Here is a 21976-nt window from a genome sequence, read left to right as displayed (position 1 = left end):
CTTCTAAAATTTACCCCCCAAAATTACCTGCCCTGAAAGATGGGTATAGCAAAGAAGTCTCAACTAAGGTTACCGACTTGGGTATCTTCAGCCCTATCACTTAATCCATGGAGAATACAAAATCGAATTTCAACTAGGCGTTTTTGTCTGATTTCATGTCAGTAGTTTAAGGGGCATGCAAACTTGAGAATCTCATTTGAGTGTGGATAAAAGAGGCAGGGAGCCTGTTCTCTTAGGAATGCTGTGCTGACAGGTGGTTTTCTAGAAAGCACTTTTTTGGGTCTTTTCTAGGATACTTGCTAACCATCTGATCTGGCACAGGCTATGCAGTCTGGGCTTCAGTGTTTTCATCTGTAACATGGAGATTGTTCACTTACAGGGTTGTTGCGGGATTAAGTATGATGACGTGTGTAGAATATCAGGTAGCTCTAATGTTTGTTCCTTTCCCCCCCAAAGGGGAGAAATGGAGAACTCTTCACCTAGGATAGTATATTTTCTTTAAGGAGTTGCTTTAAGCATTGATAAAGTATATCTAAATAAAATATGTTGGACTAAAAATCACATAATTTATACTAATGGTCAGATTATAACTGCATATGAGAAAAGACTCATTTGGATTTTCTTAAATGATAACTATGATTTTTTAAACTACAGAGTGATTTATTATTTACTTTTAGATGCCACGTTTCTCTTCCTGCTGGTCCCAAGCAGTAGTTCTAAAAGGATTAACCACAGTTTATATTTTTTAAAACTGCACTTTACATAACCTAAACCTAATCACGTTTAAACAATTGAGTTTTAAGACTCAGAAGAGTTCAAAATAAAGTTTATTTTACATAGGAAACAAACATTTTCTAGTAAGCATCATTTACTTACTGCATATAATAGAATGATGCCCTTCAATTATTAGGGGAAAGAGAGTTCTTAAAATGTTAGAGTTGATAAGCTTTTACAGGAAAACACAGTGTCCAGTAATCTTAGCATTACGTTCAGAGTATGACACTACAGTGAGAATAAAATCCATAAGAACTTGGTAGACCCCAGCAATACCCTGCACTGCATATACTTCCAATAGGCAAAACCTGGTCGAGGTCAGGTGTATTTTGTACCAGATTCCAGTAGTGGTGTGGTGTAGGTGTGATCCTTTTAAAGACGGCAGCATTGTGCTTGAATCAAAGTATATTGGGATTGCCTCTTCATGAGTAGAGACTGCAGGTACCTTTTGTTACGAATTACTTGAAGGCACAGTGTGAAGTTACTGTGGATTACTTTGGTATATGAATTCAAGCCAGTTAAATTTTTGCTTGCCTTCGTATCCTTGCTGTAACCTAAGGAGGTATTATACAGTAATACGATACAATAAGGCCATCCTGTTATGTCTATATTACAATTAAACATTAGTCCCAGAAAGTGAACTCTGGTAATTTACTACAATTCCACTTGAGCAAAATCCCACTCCATTCATGTTTGTGTTGTGGAGAGGATTTATTTTTTAAAAGATTGTGAAAGCTGAGAAGTAGATGTAGTTAGCTCTTCGGAGGGAACTTAATCATGACTTTAAGAATAAGGGTCAACGCTGTCTCCTCAAAATGGGCTTCTTGGGAGGCTTCCATCAATCAGCAGCCTTCTCAGAAATGCAGATGTCTGAGCCCTACCTTAACCTAATGAAGTGGGGACAGGGATTTTAAAAATCGATGTTTTTAAACAAGCGTTTAAGCGGGCTCTTCCAAGTCTAAAATACCTTTGGCACGGTTGGCTAAATTTATAAAAGACCTGGTTTAGCAATGAGCTTTTTTTCCCCTCTGGTACAGTTATTCAAAATCCACTCTGTATGTGGGAATAATATATCCATCATTCAGACTTCACGTCGGTCTGGTAGTGAAGTATTGTAGCTGCTACCCATGTATTTAAGGCCAGCATGATCACAAAACGTATGAGAACTGAAATCAGTCAAAAAGAAGAAGTATGTGTTAAAAAATACTGTTTTCACATAAAACAAAATCACCTTCTCTAAGGAGAAGCCCACCCCCCGCCCCCCAAATGAAACAGAACTATGGGTCATGTGGACTTTTGAACAACTTTGGTTCCAAATATTTCTGGAAAAGAGATCTTCCTATCATGACTACCTTTGGTCACTTGGCCTGATTTCATGAATAATTTCATCCTAAATGCTTAATTTGGAGGAATCTGACTCTGGTTGTTGAATATTACAACTTCTTAAAACCCCATTACTCATTTTCTAAGTCTTGAGGGTGATGGTGTCTCAGAACATTCCATGTTAATTAAGCAAAGGTGGTACACCGCACTCAGTTAAGGTAATTGTGAAAAACTAGCCCAAACGTCAAAGCATGTTTTGTATTGAGGTAACCATGAAAATGTGGCTCTTTGTTAAAAAGAGAAAAATAACCTTCGTGACTTGACAAACACTCTCCTGATAAATAAGGTTTATGAGGTTTAATGTATCTTTGGGGCTGTAAGACACTTAAGATAGCTGAACTGTTTTTAAAAGATTATTCTCAGATCTACTGATCGCTTTCAGGAACAGCTGTCCCCTTAGATACAGAACAAATCACAGTTAACATGAGGTTTGTTTTGTTGCTTAATTATGGTTCGACTCTCCTTTCCAAGCAGAGAATTCTTGAAGTCCTGTAGGGAAGACTCAGGTCTCTTTTCCCTTCCCCACTTGACCCAAGTTCATGCTTTGGCCAGAACACTTTTACTCCTTCTCTCAGAGCTGATGGAAAGTATTTGAACCAAAGATAAAAGCCTCCGGGAAGGGACTAGCAAATGCACCCTGCTGTTCCGTAGTGATGTTTCTCAGACGATGATTAGCTTATTTAAAAGGTCTACACGCCAGGGACATATTTCTAGTCTCCATAGAATGGGTGACACCACCTGTTTTAATCATTTTCCAAAACTGTATATGCTTAATTTGGGAGTTGAAAACTCAACCTAAGGAATTAATGAAATTCTCTTTAGGTTAACCCAGGTATATTTTATTTCCTCCTCCATCACAGTATTCCTTTAAAAATAACAGAACAAGAACATGGAGTCGAATGATTACGTCACTGCCTTTCCTGCTGCCTGTGGGCAATTCTCTGAGGCTCTGGACCATCTGGCCACCACCACCTCCTTCCCTCGCATTAGACTCGCCCCCATGCTCTCCCGCCAGCCCCACTGGTGCTCCCTCCATCCTCTTTGCTCATGACCTCCACACATGCTGCTCCTGGTAGCAGTCTCGTCCCTCCTCCCGATCTCTCTCTTCAACTTAATCTCCCCGGCTCCCTCCAACTAGCTCAGGTTCCCATGTTCGGTGCTCATCCTGTCCTACTCTTTCAAAAAATGTTTCACAGTATTTTTCAATAGTTAATTGTGTGATGACTTCACTTCATTTCCACTGCTGGTGTGGAAGCTTCACGAAGATAGGAATCTACTATCTTGTGCATATTCTATCCCAGGTACAGCAAGCAGATGCTTAATACCATACACGGTGACTGATGAGGACCAAGAGTGTATCGTCGCTGGCCTCCAGTGGGGCCAACTGGCTCCGTTAAACCCTAAGACAGTTTACAAGTGAAGGAGGCACAGAGGGCGTAAAATTCAAAAGGCAAGTGGGCAGAAAAATATTTTGCTTACTTGTCAGATCACTGGTGGTCATTAAAGTTGTCATTATTCTTGCTGTAAAAGCAAAATTTCAGCAATAAATATCAACTTCTCAGACATTCTGGTATTCAGCTAATATCTTTCCGTTTGAAATGCAGGAATATATGCTAACTGTTCTTGAAAGATCTGGGTAGAAGAGAACCCTGGATGGAGAAAATGGGCCTTTAAGATATAGACGAAACATGAAGTATAATTCAAATATCTAAAACTAGTAAATTAATTAATGTAATAGCTCCGAACTTTTTAAATGTTCCTACCTAAATATAGCATGTATTCATTTTAGGTAGTTCCTGCAAGAATCCAAATGAGCAGTGGAAATTCTAAAGTTGAGACCAAGCACTATGGCTCCAGAAAAACTCCACTGCTGCAAATTATATTCACTCGCAAAAGCCAATGTGTGATTCTCGTCTCTCGAATCTGTTACATCATAAACATTCACATTTTGAAAACAAGCTAGTGGATTCAGTATAACCAAACTCATGTTGCTTTTCAAACAACAAGAGAGGACTGTTAATATTAGGCCAGACTTTTGGAGAAAAGCGCTTTCACTTTTTTTTAGCAACTGGCAGAAAATGGAGAGTGGTGTGCATTAAATCAGCCTTGTAAATATGGATACACTGGGAGGGTCTATCTGAATAGTTACTTGCGAAGGATTTAAGCTCAAGGGTCTATGACGTAACGCACTCCTCTGGGTAGACACCCCACACTGACAAAGGACACCCCACCAATTAGAGGCTTGTTCTTACCCGCACAGGTATATGAAGCAAGGCTCCACGTGGCGGCACTCACGGCTCCCGAGTCCCTGCTTTTCCACAGGTACTGGAGCTGTGCAAACTTACTGGCTGCACTGATGAAAGTACATAAATTCTGTTTGAAGATAAAACAGGAGAAAGTTAGGAGTTCCTTACTTTCACCAGAAACTAGATACTGAAAGAGCACCAGATACTTAAAGCATTCTTTTTTTTTTCTGGCTGCGTCGTGTGGCTTGCGGAAAAGTGCTGAGTCCTAACCACTGGACCACCAGGGAATTCCCTGAAATCGCTTCTGAAGCCAAATTCTCATGTCAAGTAATAACCAACTTGTACAAGGACAAAACCCATGTTTCGTGATGAAGAATGGACGCAGCAGTGGGACATTTATGTACAACCCACCAATTCCACTGCTTAGTGAGCAACTGATGGGCAGCAGGTAATTGGAAGCTGAGAGTAGGAAAGAATCTGCAATGGCTACAAAGGCTTATCTGTCCCCACCTGCCAATAACAAATAGATGTATAGATATTATGGTGTTTTTAGAGCCTGGGGGGAACCATGCTGCTTTGCACTGACAGACTCAGAAACTCAAAGCAGCAAGCTGGAGCGCATGGGCTCTGGGTTTCTGGCTGTTCTGATGAGCCACGTGGTGAGGCTCCTGCCCTCTGCTCCCCAGCAAGGTAAGAGTATAGCACCCTCCACCCTAAGCCGGGCCCAGGCTGCCGTTCACCAGGCTTTACATCAGCTGAAACACCCCGTCAGCTGGTTTCCCGTCTTTAGAATCATGAAGTGGTCTTGTTTGGGGGCATAACCAAGGCCTGCACAACCTTATGATACACATTCAAATGCAGATTGTTAGGTTTTCCCGTAACACAGAGTCTAGTAGAGAACAGGACGGGAAAGGTGAAGGGTGCTCAGACTGTTGCACCGGTCATTTTTTTTTTTTTTTTTTTTGCGGTACGCGGGCCTCTCACTGCTGTGGCCTCTCCCGTTGCGGAGCACAGGCTCCGGACGCGCAGGCTCAGCGGCCATGGCTCACGGGCCCAGCCGCTCCGCGGCATGTGGGATCTTCCCGGACCGGGGCACGAACCCGTGTCCCCTGCACCGGCAGGCGGACTCTCAACCACTGCGCCACCAGGGAAGCCCACGCCGGTCATTTTTAAGTACTTTAATCAGATCTTTGTGAATGAACTAAGAGGAGGTGATTTATCAATTTATCTAACCACGAAAGTACAATGTAGGACTTCTGTGGAAACCATCTGTCGGTCCGAATTGGGACTCGCTCTTGAAAGCCATAGAACTGTAAACCTTCTATAACTTGGGTTATAGAAGAGCTCTGAAACCCAAGCTCTTTCTCCTCTCTGGGGCTCCAGGACCCTCAAGCCAGCCACCCTGTCCCGAGGCCCCAGTGGCTGCTGTCGAGTTGGCACCCAGGAAACACGTGTTGTGGACAGTCCCTGCTTGACAAGGGAAAAAGGAACTACAGTTTATGCACGATTAGAGCATCACCGTGTGGTCAGAATAGAGCATTCGCTGAGAAGGGAACAGAAGAAACAGAAAAACCCGAAGCCTTTGGACCTGATTCCTGACGAGCCTATAGCAGCATATTCCAGGAATGACGTTCCTGGGGGTGAAGGAACATCACCCCCCAAACAACCAGACCTGCACCCACATGACCACAGTGGCAGCTCCGAAGAGCCTAGAGATGACCTATTTGTAGGGCGGCCAGATTTAGCAAACATACAGGACTCCCAGTTAAATTTGAATTTCAAATCAACGACAAATAATTTTTTAGCACAAGTTTGTCCCATGTAATATTTGGGACATAATTATACTAAAAAATTATTCGCTGTCAGTGTGGTAACCCTACTAATCGGCTTTCCGTATGTCATAAGGTTGAGAGCCAAGTCCACTTTCCAACCAGATGTTGGAGGGAGAATGGGTGGAAGTTCAGGAGTCTGGGTGTGGCAGGCAGTGACCACCGATTAGTTCTGCTTCTTTTCCCATTGGGTGGAAAAGTTCACGTCAGCCACCACTTGGTCAAATGCTTCCTGACCCGCGGCCAGAATCCTATTCTCACAGCAGGGAATTTTTGGCCCTTAACCAAGCAAGGAAAAAGAGTATAGGGCTTACCCTTTTCCAAGGAAGAAAAAAAAAAGTGCGGGGGAGAAGTTAGAAAAATAATGAGTACGTGGCCCACATGTAATTATTTACCTGATAATAACCTGAAACTCTTTAATTTATGCTCAGTTCTTCATTCTACTGCTACCTACCCAATCCCAATCCGGTTCTCTAGGGCCCCAAAAAAAAGGGAAGTAAAACAATTGTGCCGTACATTTAAGTGAGAATAATGTTCTTAATATTTGGATAGCACTGGGCTTCCATCCCACCATCCTTTGGTACAGCTGAAAAATGAGCAGGTTGAACATTTGATCTATAAAGTTTTTTGCAGGGCAGGTGGCGTGGAGAGAAGAGGTAGACAGACTGCTGTGAACACACTTTCTTCTCCATGGGCGATTTACTCACCATGGCCAGATCTATGATCCACTTCTGCAGGGTGAGGATGAACCAAGCAGACACACAGCTTACCATGTGCTAAGGGACACGGCAGTGGCTTGGCCGGCAGCTCCACTCCCCTCCCAACCCCGTGCGTGTGGAAACAAACCGAGACCAGAGAGGTTACACACCTAAGCTAAGTGTGGAACTGGGAACAGCTCTGCTAGACCTCGTCAGATTCGGAAAAGACAAAAATGATCCAAGTGAACACCTTCTAGGAGCTCAAAAGCACAGAAGCAGATTCTGGAAGAAAATTACAAAGAACCTTGTGTTCTCGGACCGATCCTAGGGCTGGGAACGTCCCTGATGATTTTAACCGCCAGTTTAACTCCTGACCATGCAGACCTCTCCAACGTAATGTCAACAGTGAAGCACTTAGGTTCAAATGATAAAGCACGTGTCTTCTGCAAAACTGGTGTCGCGTGAAGCTGTTTGCCGATTTCCTCTTTCCCACTAACTCCAGTGTAAAAATGACACGGCTGGGGTGAGCGACGCTAGGAGATGGGAGGAATGATACCAGCTTTTCATCAAGCTCATTGATGCTGCAGGAAGACAGCCCGGCTAGAGAAGCAGAAGCAAACACAGGGGGGTGGTGGCCAGGCCAGGGAGGGGACGGCCAGGAGTCTCTGCTGTGGGCTTGGGCAAGTCATTTTCCTTCTCTGGGCCTTGGTTTGCTTATCTGCAAAATTGACTTAACATCCCTTGCCCTATCTACCTTCTCATGGCTTTGTGGCACATCGTAGGGACCCAACAGGCAGCTGTGATGATGATTAATAACATTATTTAAATGAAGAGATTGAAATAGACAATGCCCTGTGCTCAAAGTCAGTAGAACTAGATACTAGTCAACACCAGAAAGGCAGCCTGAATCCAGGTGGATGGAATCTTGCTTTTGAACACTAATTCAAGTCTTAAACTAATGTTGGCCAATTCTGCCCCACCGCACCTCGTTCCATTCATTCCAACTATACATTTTACAAAACTTCCGCAGTAGTAGCAGCAACTGAGATCCTAGAGGTGACTCATTTGTAGGGTGGCCAGATTGAGCAAATAAAAATACAGGACACCAAGTTAAATTTGAATTTCAGCTCAACAACAAATACTTTTTTAGCACAAGTATGTCCTGTGTAATATCTGGGACATACTATTACTTTTTAAAAAAAATGCATTGTTAATATGGCTGCCCTGCTTATCGGCTCTCCGTAAGTCACAACTGGCAGAAGGAGGTCATAAAACATCTTGCCGATACTACAGAGTTGCCATCAGTACCCAAGTTTTCTAATCTACAGCCTCACCATTTGCACAAAGATAAGCTGTTGCATTTTATTTAAAAAGTAAATCACACCATGCTTTTCATTTCTTCAAAGTACTTCTGTTTTCAAAAACCTTTAACCAGCTGGGGCTGACCTTGAAGTGTTGAGGGGCAGTAGAGCCACACGATCCCTCTTTTTTGCAGAGGGAAACTGAGTCAGGGGGCTTACAACTCCATTGAACAGCAGAGGGTCAGGACTCAGTCCGCACCCAGCTTCCCTCTGCAGACAGGCTTTTAGCACGAGAGCCACCACGACCCTGCCGCCTCCTCAGCTTGTCCTGAGCTTCTGGTATTTTCGTTCCGGAAACAACCCTAAAAGGTAGGCATTATGATCCGTCTTCACAGACGGGGCAACTGCAGCTTAGAGGCCAGTGCCCAAGGCCACTCCGATGGCAGTGGCACTGGGAGTTCCCACCACTCCACGCCCGCCTCCTCACATGCTCAGTGCAGACGGGGCCTGGCCGTCCCCTCCCTCTTTCCTCCACCCTGAAGACATATAAATAAACAGCTCAGATCATTTCACAGATGTGGCAGGATTAACTGACTGCCATTTAAAAGGCTTTCTTGGCCTTTGAAGGAGAGTGAAGTTCAACAAGAGAATAAAAGAGTTTTTATAAGGAGAGTGAGATGGAAGGCTGGCCCTCGTTCACAGGAGACGCTGAGTGATGTGAGCAGGGATAGGTCTGTGTCACTGACCAGAATCCACGGAGACCTTCCTAACGTCTTGACTTTGAACCGGCCATCAGGAGCCCAGACCCACCAACAGGCAGTAAGAAGCCAAGACGACCAAGTGTGTTAGCGGCAGCGTGTTACATGCCAGACATGCTCGTTATTACGTGGGGACATTGCGGGGGAAGGAAGAAATATCTCCCTTTCCCTAAAGAATACATTTGGACAATGTCGCTCTTAGCAGGAGTGCTTCTGCAGCTCAGCAGTGAGGTACTAAGTCTACCTGGTGGGTCAGGGCACCATGGGGCTCCCTGGTCTCAGAGGGGTGGCCCCTGGGCAGGGACTGTTCTAGAGCATCTCTAGGCTGTGGAGATATTTGCTCATGTGGAATCTCGCATTGGGGATTTTTTTTTTTTTTTTTTTAGTTACACCAAAAGAATACATATCTGGTAAAGGACCCTGCTTAATAACATCCTGTTAGCAAGGAACACCCCCAGTTCCATCTGGGATTCGCAGATGCTGAAAGGATACAGGACGATGTATGGTGCTGCCTGTTTCACATCCCCCTTGAAATGGAAGACACACAGCAGGAGGATGAGATCTGGAAAAGAAAGGCTCCGAGTGAGAAGAAGGAGGGGCCCCGAGGGCCGAGGCTGGGCGCAGGGGGGTCGCTTACCTTGTGCGACGAGGATGGGGTACTCCAGGTAGGTTAGCAGTGGGTACTCGTAGTAACACTGGTACCGGAGAAAGACCAGGAACCTGGGGAGAGGGAGGGTGCATCTGAGCTCGGACCAACCTGACCCACAGCTGGGAGGCCTGGCCGCCACCCAGGAGCACAGGTTCATTTGCAAAACCCTAGAACTGGTGGCGGGAGTCTGCAAATGTCAAGGAGAGAGGTACAGGTTAAGAAGGATGAAGTATCAATTTTTAATCATCTCCCCGATTTCTGAAGCTGGGCACTGGTGTCTGTCAAGTCCCTTGGATGGTCAGTTACAGACAAATTTTATGAATTTTACAGAACCACTGACCAGGATGAGGAGAGACAGGGCTTTCTGGACCCGGGCCTGCCTGTCTCTAAGGCTGGGCTCTTTCGAGGCCCCAGGCAGATCCCTCAGAAGGTCGCAGGCAAGAAGCCACACAGGCCGAGAAAGATATCTGAGGGGGGCTGAGAGCCATCCCTGGGTGGGGTTCCTGGGCAGGGCTTCTAAGTGACTGAGCACGTAGGGCCCAGCAGCGAGCTGGGGAGGCCATGTTTTGAAGACGAAGGACATCCCTAGATGAGTCTGGTGGCCTCCCAGAGTGCTGCCCAGGCTGGCGGTGGGGACGGAAGGGACAACTCTTCAGTTCCTCAAGAAAATTCGAGCACTGGAGAGGCTTCGGCTTGGAGGGGTGGGAGACACAGACCCCAGAGTCCCATTCCTCTCAGAAGAAGAGGCCCCAGCTTCCTGCCTCCCCAGCTCACACCCTGGCCAGCCGACTCCCTCAGAACCTAAACGCCCTCACTGTCCCCTCAGGGCCTATCTCCATCCCCGCGCTCGGGCTGTGAGGACCCCTCAGGCCCCCTGCTCCCCCAGGGTGAGCCAGAACCTCCACAGACCACGTGGACTTAATGGCTCACACCTTCCAAGCCAGGACGTGGTGTTAACAAAGCCCCATGCCCTCACCCAGGCGGCGCTCTGGGTGACCCCAGGCAGCGCTTGCCCCTCCACCGCCTGCTGAGCCACCCTCCCGAGGCTGCCAGGCCTGGTCCAGGCCTGGTCCCCCAGGCAACACCTGCTGAGTGTGGAGCCGTAAGTGGAGCGCAGACTCCAGGGCTAGGGTGCTGGGCTCACACTCCCCGTCTGTTACTTACCTCTGGGGCCTCAGCTTCCGCATCTGTGAAATGGGGACAACACGCTCTGTATCTGCACACACGGATGCTTTAAACATGTTACCTAAGGTCATGTCTTCTGCCTCTTTCTCTGGCCTCACTCCTTCCAGTCCAGCCTCCAGGCTTCTGATCACAAGCCCCCTGCCTGGAGGGCCCCTTTCTCTACATGGCTACCTCCTCTCCTGCCTGAGGACACCAAGGTGGCTACCCTCCTGGGGTACAGATCAGGGCCTCCCCCGCCCCAAATGGGGAACTTCTCCTCCCAGTAATTATCTGTTTTCCTCAGAGAACTGGGGTGGGTGGCTCTGAGGCAGGATGTGCTTCCCCAAGGGGCCTGTGGCTCAAACACATCCTACGTTTGGCCCCTCAGATGGGGGTGTCCCGGGTGGGACCCCGCAGGTCCAAGGGTGGCCCCTCACCCCTTGGGCCCTGGAGGTCTCCTGTTTCTCCCTCTCTCCCCACTGCCTTCCTTCTGTCCCAGGAAACCGGGATCCACTGCCCCTCCGAGGACTGCTTCTGCTGAGGACCGGCCCTCAGAACCGCCGGAGGGTAACTGGGGTCCCCGGGCTGGCGAGCAGCAGAGGGGAGGGGGCCCGGCCTTGCAGGGAGCTAGACTGCTGGGTTCATGTCTTCCCCACCAAGTCTCACAACTCTGCTTTTCACCGTTCAGGTCTTTATTATTATTATTAGTTTGCTTATTTAAAAGAGTACTTTTAAATTGTTTTTAAATTGAGGTATATTTGACATACAAGATTATATTAGTTTCAGGTGTACAACATAATGTTTCAATATTTGTACATATTGTGAACTGATCACCACAATAAGTCTAGTTAACATCTGTCACGTTCAGGGTTTTAAATACTGGATCAGGGCACCCATCCCCGATTCTGATAGAAAAACCGGGCCTTGGAGCAGTCTCGGCTCCCGCTTTTCAAGCGCCAGTTAAAGCCCAAGTCCAGGTCAAGTCCTCCTCTCCCTCCAAAAAGCTCTCCGTTCTCTGACACCCCGCGCCCCCCCGCACCCAAAGGTGTAACTTTTTTTTTTTTTTTTTTTGGCGGTTCGCGGGCCTCTCACTGTTGTGGCCTCTCCCGCTGCGGAGCACAGGCTCCGGACGCGCAGGCTCAGCCGCTATGCCCAGCTGCTCCTCGGCATGTGGGATCTTCCCGGACCGGGGCACGAACCCGTGTCCCCTGCATCGGCAGGCGGACGCTCAACCACTGCGCCACCAGGGAAGCCCCGAAAGTGTAACTTTTAAAAGCCAGAGGGTCCAACCTCTCATTTTACAAGCGAGGAAACCGAGACCCACGAACGGAGGCGGGGATGGTGGGGGGTGGCTTTAGGGAGGATGCAGATGAGAGAGCCTCGACGTGCAAACGGCCTTGCTCAAAGCTGGATGGTTAGTTTTGGCACTAATGGGCGGAGTGATGATTTCCTTGAGTGTCGGTTTTCTCATCTGTAAAATGGGCGTGCGCCGTCTTTCGTTACCGCGCAAGGCTGGGGGAAGCAGCAAATTCGGAGGGGAAGTGAGAGGCCCGCGCTTTCGGCTCCGCTTCCCCCGCCCCGACTGTATTAGAGTCGAGGGTCTCCCGGGCTCCCGTCGGCTCCAGATCGCCCCGGCCTTACCCAGCCAGCTCCAGAAGTAAGCTCGGGAGGCTGATGCCCCGCGCGCTGCGCGCCCCCAGCACGGCGAAGATCTGCGGCAGCTTGAGCGTCGCGCACACGCCCAGCACGCTCCAGTTGCAGAACCACAGCAGCCGCGTCTCCATGGCGCCGGCGAGGCTGGGACTCCGAGACTCAGAGGATCCGGCCGCCGCGCGAAGGGGAGCCGCTCAGCACTCGGCCGCCGGGCTCGCCCGGTCCTTCCGCTTTCCCTTGTCCCCTCTCCGGGCCGCTCAGTCGGGGTCCGCCCCTCCGCCCCGATCCCCGCCCAGAACCCCGCCCAGGGCCCATTCTCCCGCCCTTTTGTCTGCGCGGCGCCGGTCTCGCCCCTAAGCCTCCCCAGGTCCGCCCCGTCCCCGCAGTCGCTCCGCCCTCCCCGCTAGCCCGGCCCATCCCCGGGAGCGCTCCGCCTGGAGCCGCCCCTCTCGGGTCCAGACGGCCGGGGTCCGCTCCTCTTCCCTCCCAGTCGTCTGTCCCCCACCTCGCCCCGACCCCTCCCCAGGCCCTCTCCCTCCGCCCCGGGGTCCGCCTCTTGCCCAAGGGGCAGGTCAACGCTGGCCTTTGCGTGATCTGACCGCTGCTGATTCACTTTTCAGTGTTAAACCAACTCGTGCAGTTCTGAGCCTGCGGGCGACGTCTCTCGCTTTCCCACGGGTTGGATGGGCAGAAATTGAACGGCAGGAGGGCAAAGGGGCACCCCTCACGGGGGAATGGGCCATTTTGTTGGGATTTTTCACTCCTGAAAAGTGTTTTCCTTTGTTTTTCTCACTAAGCATTTCAGAGGTAAAAACTTAAAACGACCCAACTTAGTTTCCGTGCGTCCTCCTCGATTTACATACGGAGAAACAGTCCTTGCGGGGCCGCGCTTTCCTCCAGCCGAGAGTGGGGACGTGTCCTCCCCAAGGGCAGGAGGCTTCCTTCCTGAGGACTTGGTCCTTAACCCTGAACACTCCCCTCCAGAGACTTGCACTTGAGAGTGAATTTTTTTCTTAAGGAGGTAAAAATAGATTTCTATTGACAAAAGAAGGTAACTTAGACTGAGGGGCTGGGGGTGCATTTTCAGGCTCAAAATGGTATAGGTACTGAGTCAAGGTTACAACGAAACAGAAAAGTCACAAAAATCCAATGCCAGAAACCACTGTAAAGAAAAACATGCTGCCTGCTCTTCCAGTTCTATAGGATCAAGCCTGTTAGCCACTGCACTTGCCCACCACCAGTGTGCCCTGAGGGGAATTCAGGGTGGAGAAAACCAGGAAGCATTCTGTGCGTTGGATTTACTGACCTTTTAGCTACTTAAGATGCATATTTAAGGAAAAACGTCTAATGACCCCAGATTCTTGCATCTTCTGAGAAAAGCCCTAAGATCATTAACTTCAGATGCCTGTTCTTTGTGTGTAGCAGTAATCTTTTGATGCTTGACTACATGTTTTTCCCAGCAAAAAAGTTCATATATATCCTGGCTCTCCCTTATCTCTTCTGAGCAGTTCCTTAGAGCTATCTGAGAAGCTGTCTCCCAGGCTATGGCCCTCAATAAGGTCTCCAAATAAAACTTTACTCACGACTCTTTTTGAATAATCGTTTTCTCAGAATATATGCCCAGTAGTGGGACTGCTGTGTCATATGGTAATCCAATTTTTAGTTTTTTAAGGAACCTCCATACTGTTCTCCATAGTGGTTGTATCATTTTGCATTCCCACCAACAGTGCAGGAGGCTTCCCTTTTCACCACACCCTCTCCAGCACTTATTGTTTCTAGATTTTTCGATAATGGCCATTCTGACCGGTGTGAGGTGATACCTCATTGTAGTTTTGATTTGCATTTCTCTAACGATTAGTGATGTTGAGCATCTTTTCATGTGCCTCTTGGCCATCTGTATGTCATCTTTGGTGAAATGTCTATTTAGGTCTTCTGCCTATTTTGGGATTGGGTTGTTTGTTTTTTTGATATTGAGATGAACCTAGTGGCAGGGCGGGAATAAAGACATAGACATAGAGAATGGACTTGAGGACATGGGGAGGGGGAAGGGTAATCTGGGACGAAGTGAGAGAGTGGCGTGGACATATGTACCCTACCAAATGTAAAATAGATAGCTAGTAGGAAGCAGGCGCATAGCACAGGGAGATCAACTAGTGCTTGGGAGGGAGATGCAAGAGGGAGGGGATATGGGGATGTATGTATGCATGTGGCTGATTCACTTTGTTGTACAACAGAAACTAACACAGTATTGTGAAGCAATTAGACTCCAATAAAGATCTATTTAAAAAAATAAAATCATTTCAAAAACCAAGAAAAAAAACTTAACTCACAACTTTTACCATGTGTGTTTTTCTTTCAGTGGACACCATGATTGCTGTTTTGTGCTGTGAACCTCAGCAGGGCATTTGAGGCTTTCCCTCTGTCTGCCCCACCTTCCGTCCGTCCCTGATGCTCCAGCCCGCACTTGGCCGTCATCGCCACCCGCTGGGAAAACCCAAAAGGTACTGAGTTCTTTCTCCATGTCTAAGGGAGAAATGGGATGCATAGAAAGAAATCTTTCAGAGGAAAACAAAGAGTGTGTGTGTCGGTGGGTCTAGTCCTTGTCTTCTAGAGACCTTGAAATATTTACAGATGAAATAATATGTCTGGAACTTGCTTCAAAGTATCGGGGTTTTGCGTGGTAGGGTGGGGATGTAGATGAAACGAGAAGAGCCATGAGCTGATAATTTTTGAAGTTGGTGATGGGTATATGGGGGATTATTATACGACACTCTCTACTTCTGCATAGGTTTAATACGTTCCATATTAAAAAGTTTAAAAACAAAAGAGAGGATGTGCACGAAGTGCTGTGACTCTGAATGTGTGGATTCTGAGCTCCAGAAAGTTGAAGGAGCCCGAGTTCCGGGACTAGATCTAGTCCTGGTGTTACCGATCTGGGTTCTGGAACTCTTGAAGCAATAGAAATCAATAAGAAGCCAGACGAGAAATTCAGGCGGGGCTTTACTGGGACACGGGTCCCAGCAGGTTGGTGGGTCGAACCGGAAGGGTGGCTTAGGTGGTGTGCCCACCCCCTTGGCGGTGCTGTGTGCAGGGGTCATGCGTGAAACCCTGCTTTTGCCCCCAGCACCTCAGAAGTGGCAGTTGAATTTTGGCCTTTTTGTATCTTATTGTTCATACCCTGCCCCAACTGCACGAGCATGCAGTTGGTTTTGGTCCCTTAAAGTGTCTTTGTATTTTGTTGCTCAAGGAGACGTTTGTCCAGCTGCAAGCTCTCCAGTAAAGGGTCCCAGGTCCCAGCCTGTCTCACTGGGACTAGACGTGCCTATTGCTCTTGAGATGACATGGCTTTTGCCCTCTCAGGACACTCGTGTGTGTGTGTGCGTGTGTGTGTGTGTGTGTGTGTGTGTGTGTGTGTGTGTGTTTGTGCGTATTATATTTGTCTGCTTGGGCTGCCTTAACAAAATACCACAGACTGGGTGAGTTAAACAACAGGGATTTATTTTCTCACATTTCTGGAGGCTGGAAGTCCAAGGTCAAGGTGCCAGCAGGATGGGTTTCTGATGAGACCTATCTCCTCGGCTGTGGATGGCTGTCTTCTCACTGTGGCCTCACGTGGCCTTTCCTCCGTGTGTACAGCCCTGGTGTCTCTCTCTCTTCTTATGAGGACACCAATCCTATTGGATTAGGGCTCCACACTTATGGCCTCACTTAACCTTAATTACCTCTTTAAAGGCCTTGTCTCCAAATTTTATCACATTGTGGGTTAAGGCTTCAACCTGTGAGTTTTGGGGGAACACAATTCAGTCCATAATAGACATATATATATATATATATATTCATATGCACTCTGTACACACCCACACACCCACATACATTTATATATATATAAAATGCACACCGAGCTGAGAAGCAGTGGCTGGAGCACCGAGGATGGTGACTGCCTTCCCTGTAGGACTCCATCGTAAACATTGATTACTTGGCCAAACTTCTGCTACGTGCGTAATGGACCCAGTGACTTCAAAATGCCACTCCCTGACATCCATTTATTTTTCGAATTTTTGAATTTTATTTTATTTTTTATACAGCAGGTTCTTATTAGCTATCCATTTTATACATATTAGTGTCTACATGTCAATCCCAATCTCCCAGTTCATCCCTCCACCAGCTTCCCGCACTTTCCCCCCTTGGTGTCCATACATTTGTTCTCTACATCTGTGTCTCTGTATTACTCAGCCATAAAAAGGAACGAAATTGGGTCATTTGTAGAGACGTGGATGGATCTAGAGACTGTCATAAAGAGTGAAGTAAGTCACAAAGAGAAAAACAAATATCGTATATTAACGCATACACACATAACGCATATATGTGTTATTAACGCATAACGCATATATGTGGAACCTAGAAAAATGGTCCAGATGGACCGGTTTGCAGGCCTGACATCCATTTAAAGTGCAGCTCATCTTCAAAGACAGCCAAGTGACTCAGGGCAGGAGCGGCTTCCTTACAGTTGGCTGCATGGAAGATCCTGTCGCACCATCTTATAAAAACCAAGTAACCTTGAGAGCAGCCCACCCCGCTCTCACCACAGCCTTTGGGAACGAAAGAGTCAACATCACTCTTCTTCGAGTCACAGATTTGCGTGCCTGGGAGCTCACTCTCTGTAGCAAATTCAAAATGAGTCCCATGAGCCACCCAGACAGAGTCCCGGGAGATGACAGAATGTTCTGGAACTTTGAGGGGTCCAGAAGGGGTCTCTGCCAAGAAGAGTGTGTCAATGAGGGTTTGACTACAGACTACAGACTCTTCCTCCTTAGGCAGCTAATCATGATTTCGAGGTGCTAAGCGGAGTGCGGGATCACTGGAAGGACGAGGAGCAGGTAGGAGGAAGAGTCTCTCAGGAACAGCTTCCAGAACCTTCTCCCACCCTTCCCCTTTGGGAACCATAAGTTTGTTTTCTATGTCTGTGAGTCTGTCTCTGTTTTGTAAATAAGTTCATTTGTACTATTTTTTAGATTTCCACACATAAGTGATATCATATACTATTTGTCTTTGTCTGACTTAATTCACTTAGTATGATCATGTCTAGGTCCATCCATGTTGCTGCAAATGGCATTATTTCATTCTTTTTTATGGCCAAGTAGTATTCCATCATATATATATATGCATGCAACATCTCCTTTATCCATTCATCTGCTGACGGACACTTAGGTTCCTTCTATGTGTTGGCTATTATAAATAGTGCTGCTATGAACACTGGGGTGCATTTATCTTTTTGAATTAGAGTTTTCATCTTTTCCAGATATATGCCCAGGAGTAGGGCTGCTGGATCATATAGCAACTCTATTTTTAGTTTTTTTAAGGAACCACCATACTGTTTTCTACAGAGGCTGCACCAATTTACATTCCTACCAAGTGCAGGAGGGTTCCCTTTTCTCCACACCCTCTCCAGCATTTATTATTTGTAGACCTTTTGATGATGACTATTCTGACCTGTGTGAGGTGACACCTCATTGTAGTTTTGGTTTGCATTTCTCTAATAATTAGCAATGTTGAGCATCTTTTCATGTGCTTTTTGGCCATCTGTATGTCTACTTTGGAGAAATGTCTAGTTAGGTCTTCTGTCCCTTTTTTTGATTGGGTTGTTTGCTGTTTTGATATTGAGTTGTATGAGCTGTTTGTACATTTTGGAAATTAAGCCCTTGTCAGTTGCATCATTTGGAAATATTTTCTCCCAATCAGAAGGCTGTCTTGTCGTTTTGTTTATTGTTTCCTTTGCCGTGCAAAAGCTTATAAATTTGATTAGGTCCCATTTGTTTATTTGGAAGCAAAGAGCTTTCTTACAAGCATCAGAAGCTTACCAACAGCAGCAGTGACAGCTATAGATGTGCCTAGAATCTGCTGAGTGCCTACTGTGTGCCAGGTGTTTGACTTTCGTTAAGTTGTTCCACTTACCTGTTGAAGCAAGGAGGCTGTTCCCATTTTGAGATGGTCCTGGCTGGGAGTTCCCAGTCCTGCCACACGGCTGTGGCCCCTTCTTCTCCTTCCCTCCCCCCGCCCCGCACCGTCTTGGACTCTGTTTATCTTGTTGCCCCAGGACCAGCCGTAGGGCCCAGCCCACCCCTGCTGTTCTGGGAGAGCTGGCTGCCCGAGGGATGTCTCTGAAACCCGGGACGTGGGGTATAGGACTTGGGTGTCGCGTAAACCTCTGCTGTCCTCCCAGCATGGCCCTTACAGGCTGTATGATCTTGGGCAAGCCCTTGACTCTCCTTGGCCTCAGTTTCTTCATTTTAAAATGGGGGTAACCATACCCACCTCATAAGGTTATTGAGAGATACACAGTTGGTGCTCAAAATATGGTAGTTCCCTACCACGTGCAAACTAGCAAAACGTTTTGGGGATTTGTGGGCACTGGCCTTGCTCCTGAAGAAGTGGGGGAGAGTGGCCCGAGGTGGAGTCAGGTGTGGGCCCTGTAGGAAGGTGTGCAGGTCCCAGCCCCCACGTCCCAGCTGGGACATCGCGCTAGCATGATGGCTGATCTCCAGGGCTTCTCTGTATCCTAAGGAAGGTGGGGAGTGCTAGGATCGGGGGGGGGGGGGTTCTTCAGTGCACACCCACTGGGATATCTCTGCAGCCCATAATAAGTGTCCTCATCTGAAAGAAACGCTGCCTCTTCCCCTCTACACTGTTACATGGACATAGCCTGTCACATGAACCTGACCCCATTCCCAGGGCCACAGCTGACTGGAGCAGGGCAGCTCCCTGACTGAAGTAGGTCTGGAAATACCTTCCCAGGGACCTTGGCATCAAGCACTGACTGACTGTCCCATTCGGGACCACTGTCCCAGTGGTCTGTTCTCACCCTGGCTCTTCAATAGGGAAGCCGTCAACTCAGGGGCCATTGGTCATGGCCATTCCCCTCACCTCGCTTTTATTTGAAGATCCCCAAACCCGTAGAAAGGTTACAAGAATAGTTCAATGAACACCTATATGCTCTTCACTGAAGTTTATCAATTGCTAAAATTTTTATCCACCTTTGCTTTACCTGTCTTTCGACTTACCCACCACCCACGTTTGGTTGTCGTTCAACCGCATTCGAGTTAGTAACAGACATCACGTAGCTTTACCCGTAAATACTTCAGCATACATCTTGCAGGAACGAGGGTGTTCTTCTACCTAACCCAGGTATAATTATCACCCTGTGCAAACTGAACGCTGATACGGTGCTATTATCTAATACTTAGCTCGTGTTATCTGATATTTAGTCTCAAAGTGTCCTTTAGAGCTGGTCACAACCTCTGGATCACGTCCTCAGTTGTCCTTTGTCTTTTAGGACATTGATGTCTCGAGGGGAACCTGGTGTTTCCTCAGTCGCCCTCAGGTTGTACAAGGTGTCTGGGAGCTCTCCCTGGGCGAGTCTCCGCCCCTGTGGGTCCCACCAGGAGACCCATGATGTCAGCAGCCTAGGATGGGGAGGTTACATTTAATAGGTATTTGGTTAAGGTGGAATCTCCCAGATTTCACCACCTGCCGCTCCCTAAGACTCTCTGACCCAGTGGTTACAGCGTCTTTTATGGATTCTTGCTTAAATCAATTAGTTATAAAATGGTAATTTTCTGTTTATATCATTTCTTCTGTATTCTTCAGTTGAGAAGAGCTTTTCTTCCTCTACTTAACATTTTAAAAATTATTGGGATGAACTTGTTGATGCTTTATTAGTAGCATTGTTCTCGGGTGGGATTTGTGGGCACTGGCTTTAGCTCTCACAGGTGCAGTCAGGGATGAACGTCATTTAGATGCTCAGATTATCCCAAATTTAGCCCGTGGGAGCCCATTCAGGTGGGCACTTATGTCCCTTTGACATTTCTTCCCGCTGTTTTGAACACTCCCTTACTTTACGGCACAGGAAGGCGCCCTGGGCTGGTGTTCCCTGAACAGTGGTCATTTTTTAATCACATGGAAGCAGGGATATTGGTTTGGCCATGGAGAGGAGGGTGAGGCAGGCGTGCTCAGAGAAGCAGTGATAAAAATGGACGAAAGAAGCCTCGGGCTTCGCGATGGCTCATCAGCCCCGATTCCAGTCCTTCCTAGAACGTGCTGCTTCCTAGCCCCTGGGTTCTGAGATGCCCCCATTTACCTGCTGATAAAGCCCCTTCTTGCCTTGGCTGGAGCTGACCCTGCAGGCTTGGTGCATCCAGCCTCCTTTGCTCTGGCCCAAACGAGGCATGAGGCTGGCGTCGGGGCCACAGACAGACATCAGACTGCACCTGGTGTCTAAGCTCCCACAGGCTGAGAGGTCCAGGGTCCCCAGCCCCAGGGTGGGGTCAGGCATAAGCTGGAGCAGAAACAGGAGCAGGTGCTTGGCTCTAGAAGGGCTCGTCCAAGTCTGGACAGACCAGGTCTGGGATCCTTTCAGTCCAAGGACTTTGCATGCAGCCGGAGACCCAGGGCTCTATTTCAGATGTTGTTTTAAGTGTCTTACAGAAAACTCTTGTCCAAAGCTTGTGGAATCAGTCAGGTGTTTGCCCTCTGACCCTCCCGCTGGGGGTGAAGTATGCTTTCTTGCCCTAGTGAGGCTGGGGCTGGCCACGTGACTTCTTTGGCCAATAAACGTTACCGGATGGGGTGTACGGAAGCCTTGCCTGGTCTGGCTCTTGGGCTGTAGTGACGTGCCATGAGAAGCGCATGCCCAGGAAGCTGTTGGTCCAAGAGCACGAGAGACATGTGCACAGACGTGAACTCAGTCCGAAGCTTGGAGCCAAGTCTGGCTGAGCCCCAGCTCCATGTGGACCTTTGAGCAAGAAATGGGCTGGTGTGTCCCACTGCATGACTGTACCAACTCTCTAAAAGAGCCCCCAAAGCTGTGTGATTCAGCGCTCACCGAATGCTCAGAGCACGGAGCCCTGAGCTGGGGATGTCCTAGGAATCTGTCTCCCCTCCCCCGCCCTGGAGAGGAGATGGCTGAGATGGGATCCCAACTCTTTGCAAGCTGTGGGACCCAGACCAGACTGAATGAAGTCTTTGGCTTAGTTTCCAAATGTCTCAGATGGTGACAATAATACTTAGCAAGGAGGCGATTTGGGCGATGCGCCAGGCACAGCGTCTGTACGCAGTACACCGTGCCGTCTCTGGGTGGCCGTGCTCCAGGAAGTGTGAGCCAGCCGGCCTCCTGCCTCCCCTCCTGGGGCAGGCATATGCACCGATGTTTAACCTCGATTTCTCTCACTTCCTGGTAGTTCCTAGAATACCTCTTGCTTTGACCCTGTCTCTCTAATGGAAATAACTTTATTGTGCTGTTTTTTTTTTTTTTCTGGGCGTAAACATAAAATGGAGCATCCTTATGGCAAAAATGCAGATAGAGTCTTTAAGGAGCCACCAGCAGCTGTCTTTGACCAGCCCAGTCCAAGGGGGGACACTTGTCTGTCCTGTGATGCTGCCACGATGTGACCTTGACCCTGACTGTACTGACCACTGACTTTTGCCCAGGCGTGTGATCTCAGATTGGACAGGGAACCCAGCTTCCA

General features: G+C 47.9%; 1 protein-coding gene across 3 annotated transcripts; it reads right to left on the bottom strand.

The window, feature by feature from the left end:
• Positions 1-809: 809 nt before the first annotated feature.
• SLC66A3 (solute carrier family 66 member 3) lies at positions 810-12730 on the bottom strand. 3 transcript variants are annotated; one of them, XR_004352968.1, is made up of 7 exons: positions 12444-12730; positions 9627-9709; positions 9482-9551; positions 6940-6997; positions 4410-4530; positions 3637-3806; positions 810-1940 (listed from the first exon to the last, which is right to left on the bottom strand). XR_004352968.1 is itself a non-coding variant. In XM_032653448.1 (7 exons), the coding sequence occupies exons 1-7, from the start codon at positions 12584-12586 to the stop codon at positions 1852-1854; spliced, it is 606 nt and encodes a 201-aa protein (XP_032509339.1). In that variant the 5' UTR covers positions 12587-12725; the 3' UTR covers positions 810-1851. The 3 variants fall into 3 exon arrangements, 2 of the variants coding, with proteins under 2 accessions (XP_032509339.1, XP_032509340.1); XM_032653448.1 differs by having other exon boundaries at positions 3637-3678; positions 12444-12725; XM_032653449.1 differs by lacking the exon at positions 12444-12730 and adding an exon at positions 10803-11947 and having other exon boundaries at positions 3637-3678.
• Between the last annotated feature and the right edge of the window lie 9246 nt (positions 12731-21976).

The sequence above is a fragment of the Phocoena sinus genome, chromosome 13, assembly GCF_008692025.1.
Source record: "Phocoena sinus isolate mPhoSin1 chromosome 13, mPhoSin1.pri, whole genome shotgun sequence".
NCBI lineage: Eukaryota > Metazoa > Chordata > Mammalia > Artiodactyla > Phocoenidae > Phocoena > Phocoena sinus.
The sequence above is the reverse complement of the archived record's forward strand: the minus strand, read 5'-3'. Positions and strand labels throughout refer to the sequence as shown.

Bases quoted from the DNA above. Each gene is read 5' to 3' on its own strand.
- SLC66A3 (XM_032653448.1), bottom strand. From the start codon at position 12,586: ATGGAGACGCGGCTGCTGTGGTTCTGCAACTGGAGCGTGCTGGGCGTG. The intron at 9,710-12,443 runs GTAAGGCCGGGG...CCCTCTCCCCAG, and splicing joins TTACTTCTGGAGCTGGCTGG to GTTCCTGGTCTTTCTCCGGT. The intron at 6,998-9,481 runs GTATCCTTTCAG...GCACATGGTAAG, and splicing joins GCAGCACCATACATCGTCCT to CTGTGTGTCTGCTTGGTTCA.